The 4541-nt window shown below is 55.8% G+C and overlaps 1 protein-coding gene across 1 annotated transcript in view; it reads left to right on the top strand.

The window, feature by feature from the left end:
• DENND1A (DENN domain containing 1A) overlaps positions 1-4541 on the top strand; it is a 536048-nt gene that overhangs the window by 524814 nt on the left and 6693 nt on the right. The window contains exon 22 of the mRNA XM_027775610.1: positions 4295-4423. Coding sequence (XP_027631411.1) covers positions 4295-4423 — 129 coding nt within the window. The remainder of the gene's footprint in view (positions 1-4294; positions 4424-4541) is intronic.

Here is a 4541-nt window from a genome sequence, read left to right as displayed (position 1 = left end):
CCCTGTATCGATCCACCCTCGCCAAGGCCTTCCTTTTCACAGACAGCTCTTTGTGTGTAGGAAAACCCAGGCGAGTGGTGGGTGGCGGACTGCAGGGTAGTCGCTGAATTGGGTTAATGAGGGAAGAGGTGCATTGCTGGTTTTCATATTCTGCCTTAAGCTGATAAAAAATTTAAGCCTGGACATTTTCGATGGTTCATCCTTTATCACTGACAAATATCTGACTGTATGTTTCCTGGGAGAACATGAGCAGCTGAATTTAAATAAGTTTATTTTGAAATCTCACCTTTCACTAGAAGTATGAGGGAAACATCCTACCTCTTACTTCGTGGTTTCAGGTCCAGAACGCTAAGGAGACAGGTCCGGTAGTGGTTTAGGGTCAGGCAAACCCACATTCAATCTCCAGCTCTATGTTTAGTGACGGTGTGACCGTGGGCAAACGACTCCCCTCTCTGAGCCTCGGCTTCCCCGTCTGAAGTGGGGACGTGATGAGAACTTGTTCTGACAGCATCTCATGCAAGGCTTGTAAGGACTGCCGATGCTGTCCACGTGGCCTCAGCCTGACGAAAGCCCTGATCTGACCAGATCGCGGCCCACCTCTCACCCGGATGCCCTGGCCCTCTCAAGAGATGGGTGGTGTGGCCCAGGGACACCACTGCCCAGCCGGCCGGAAAAGGAAAGTGGTTTGTGAGCTGGAGTGGGTGTCCTCTCGTCCCCATCCATCCCAAGACCCCCGCAGGGCCACACCAGTGTGGGAGGCACTGGATCTTGACAGTGACCTGAACTGCAGTAGCCTATTTAATGAAGCCAAGGTCCAGACCAGCACAAAGGCTCTTTGCTTTCCTGTGATGCAGAAATTCCTGGCAGGTTTAGTGGCGTTCAGCTCACATGCCAAGCTGTGATCCGCGCTTTCTTGTCGAAGCCACAGGAGGGGCTGTACTTGGACGGGTGTCAGAAAAGCATTCCCCATGGAGTTGAGGGCCATGAGGGCCTCATCCCCTTTGCCCCAAGCAGGGACTAGCATCTCCCCACCCCACTTACACATCCACCCCCAGCCCAGCTGATGGGAAAGCGAGGGTCCTGGGGACAGCTGGGCTGGCATCCCTCCTCGGCACTCCCTGGCCAGGTCGCCTGGTCTCCTCTCTGCCTCACCGGTGATTCCCTCGGACTCGGCTACACCGCCAGGTGTGCAGACGGGGAAATGGCTCTTGGCTGGGTGCAGAGAAGCACAGGTGGATGGACGGGCTCGGTCTCGTCCTCTGAAACACGAGCACAGGGTCTTCCTGCTAGGCTGTCAGGAGGGTAGAAGTGACATATTTACAGCTCCTGCATGGTGCCTGCTCGTGGGTGTCATCTTACACACTTCCCCGAGGGTGTACTGCCTGCACCTTGTACCTGACACCACCAAACTGTTCCCATTCTTCTTATCTTAGCATCTCGGGGGGCTAGATGGGGTATCCTGAGAAGGGACACTCTACCACAGCCACAACCTGATGACAGAGCTGTGCGATGTGGCAGGTCCCCAGGAGCGTGGGTGTCACAGGGTCTCCCCTGCATGCAGGCTGCTGCTCAGATATAGTAGCCGTGGCTTAGCTTAGGTGCAGAGCAGGGAGGGAGGAGGCCCAGAAGTGGGTGGAGGAACCTGCAGCACAGTCTGCCCTGCTTGGAGCTCACACTTGCACATGTGTGCGCACGCACACACACACACACACACCATTCCTCAACCCAGCAAATTCCCCAAGCTTCCCAGAGTGGAACACAAGTCCAGAGCACCAGCTCAGGGGCTAGTGAGAGTGGGTCCCCTCATGTTTAGACAGTTTCCACTGTGAATGTCTGTGCCTGATTAGCTCCTAAGCCACTTCACTCCCTGGGTCCACTTGTCACCCAACCAGAGGTGGCAGACTTAGGTTGTAAGCAGGAGAGTGACGAGGTGGGGTTTGATTCAGAACTGGGCTCAGTGGCTCTGTGGAGAGTGGCTCTGCCTCGTGTGCGTGTGCGGAGGAAGCGGCAGGCCCGAGCAGCCTTGCCCCAAGGCCAGCCAGGGCACATTTCTGCGAGTCAGATCTGCCCACTCTGCTGAGCCTGGGGGAAGACGCCCCTCCTGGGCCAGTGTCCTCCCCAGTCTAGGAAGAGCCGACAGCTAGGGAAGCAGCCTGAGGGCAGGAGCCGAGTGACCCACTACTGGGGTGTGACCTGAGCAAGTGGCTTCCTCCCTTCGAGCCTCAACCTCCACTGCGGCTTGATGACACACCCCTTGCCTGGCTGAGCCCTCAGGGCCCATGGGAGGAGATGAAGGTGCAGGTGGGAAGCACGGGCACTTGTCCCTCTGGGAACTGGCTCAGCGCGAGCGATGGTACGTGGTGGAGAATCCTGGTCACAGGCCGCTCTCCTGATTCCCGGGGATGCTGCCGGCCCCCAGTGACCCTCTCGCTATGGTTCTTATGTACTTTTTCCGGACACAGTGCCCTTCCCTGAAATAAAATCCTAAAGGAACTCCATTGTATAAAGCAGAGAAGGGCCAGCCAGTGCCATGGTGGTTAAAGTGGCCAGTCCATATGAGAGGAGCATGAGTCACAGACCCAGCATTTTGAGAAACATGTCAGGCGCGTGTACATGCATGCCCAAGATCCCGAGAGGAGAAAGGACTGCAGATGGCCATGCCTCACGGGTAATGCTTTATCACTCTCTCGCTCAAACTCTTTCTCTCCTGCCCCTGCACACACTCTCTAGCAAATATTTTGGGGGGGGGAGGTTTTTGATTGTTTTGTTTTGTTGTTTTGTTTTGGTTTTTGCTATAGGGCACATGCACTCACCAGAAAGACAGAGAGAGACAGAAAGTAAGAAATCACCCCCAGGGAGGATGGACACACCACAATCCCTTCTCCTCCATTCTCTTGGGATCTTGGGCACATATGCACATGCGCCTGGCGTGAGTTTAAGCCACTAGATCCAGTATTCGAACCACAGTCAACTATACGGGAGTCCAGCGACATAGCCTTTATGCCAACTGCTCGTCTCCCCTCTGGCAAATTTTTAAAAATAATAAAATAAAGCAAAGAAAGAAGTCTGCTTTGGGGAGCAGGGTGAGGAGAAAGGAGATAACCCTGTCTCCTACTCCACCCTCCCCAAAGTCCTCCCCACACCCCTGGGATCCTCAGAGTGAGCCCCACCTACTGAGTGGCAGAGGTGGGGGCACCACTGCCCAGCATCCCGGCCAGAGCAGCAGGCCTGGGGCCGGCCTCGCACCGGCCCCGCCAGTCCAGCTCCCCCTCCTGAGCGCACGGCCCCGTGAGCACTGGTCAGTGTATAATTCATGGAGGCGGGCGTGGGGCTTCTCGGGGCTGTGTATGTGTTTGTGTTTATAGAGGTAGAGCTCACAGGTGGCGGACAAGGGAGATGTATTTTTTATAGCAATGAATATTTAATTTTCACATCACAGATGAAAAAGACTCTCTGAAGAGGCATCTGAGGGAGACTCCTGAGAGCAACCGCTCATCAGAAAAGGGCTTCTCGCGAGTGCTCCTCCACGTGGTGCACTTTCTTCTTCAACTTTGGCCTTGTGTATTCTTCCCCGTTGTTGAAGTAGATCTGCTCATTGCAGGAAAATTAACTGTGGGGCAGGTCACCCCCAATCTCAGTAGCTATTATCAACATGCACACACCTCCTTTCCGGCCTTTTTCCTCTGCGTTTGCTGTGGCGGGTGTGAGGAGGCGGTGTAACTGCAGTCCCGCACCCTTGTTGGTGAACGTGGCTTCATGCGTGTTACGTGTGATGGGAGGATGACGTTGGGCCAACGCACCGGATCTCTGCTGTGGCAGGTTCAGGTTGGCTCATGTCGCAAACTTGGAGTGAGGAAGATCTCTGGGCATGACTGCCCCGTCTAAGGTCGCCCCCGTGCAAGTGGAATTACTCTGTCCTAGAGGACGGGACCGCAGTTTAAGGCTCATGCGGCGAATCCAGACAAGTGGAATTACTCTGTCCTAGAGGACGGGACTGCAGTTTAAGGCTCATGCGGTGAATCCAGACAAGTGGAATTACTCTGTCCTAGAGGACGGGACCGCAGTTTAAGGCTCATGCGGTGAATCCAGAGTTTCTTTTCTATCTGGGACCAGCTTTCTCACCTTGGGGCCTGGCAGGCCTCCTGTGCCCTCTGGACACCTCCAGGGAGCCTCCAGGCCCGGCTGGCAGGGAGGCCCAGCCGGCGCCAAGCTCAGAGCCCTCCCTCCCACTGCCATGGGGTTCTGGCAGTGTCCTAACGCCTGTCCTCTTCTCTTTTGTCTCCCTCTGCCCCAGCCTGGCAAAGCCCTCGCGACACTATGCGGTCTTCCTCTCCGAGGACTCCTCTGACGATGAGTACCAGTGGGAGGAGGGCCCGAGCTCTGGCTTCACCGAAAGCTTTTTCTTCTCCGCTCCCTTTGAATGGTCTCTCCTTCCTTCTTCCACTTCCTGACTGGTCTTGGTGACTTTCTGGGCCGCGTGGGGGGTGTGGGCGGGAGGGGGGGGGCCTGTCGGGCCTGTCCTCGTGAGCAGGGGGGGGGGT

Source organism: Tupaia chinensis, unplaced genomic scaffold, assembly GCF_000334495.1.
Source record: "Tupaia chinensis unplaced genomic scaffold, TupChi_1.0 Scaffold000575_1, whole genome shotgun sequence".
NCBI classification, from domain to species: Eukaryota; Metazoa; Chordata; class Mammalia; order Scandentia; family Tupaiidae; genus Tupaia; species Tupaia belangeri.
The sequence above is the reverse complement of the archived record's forward strand: the minus strand, read 5'-3'. Positions and strand labels throughout refer to the sequence as shown.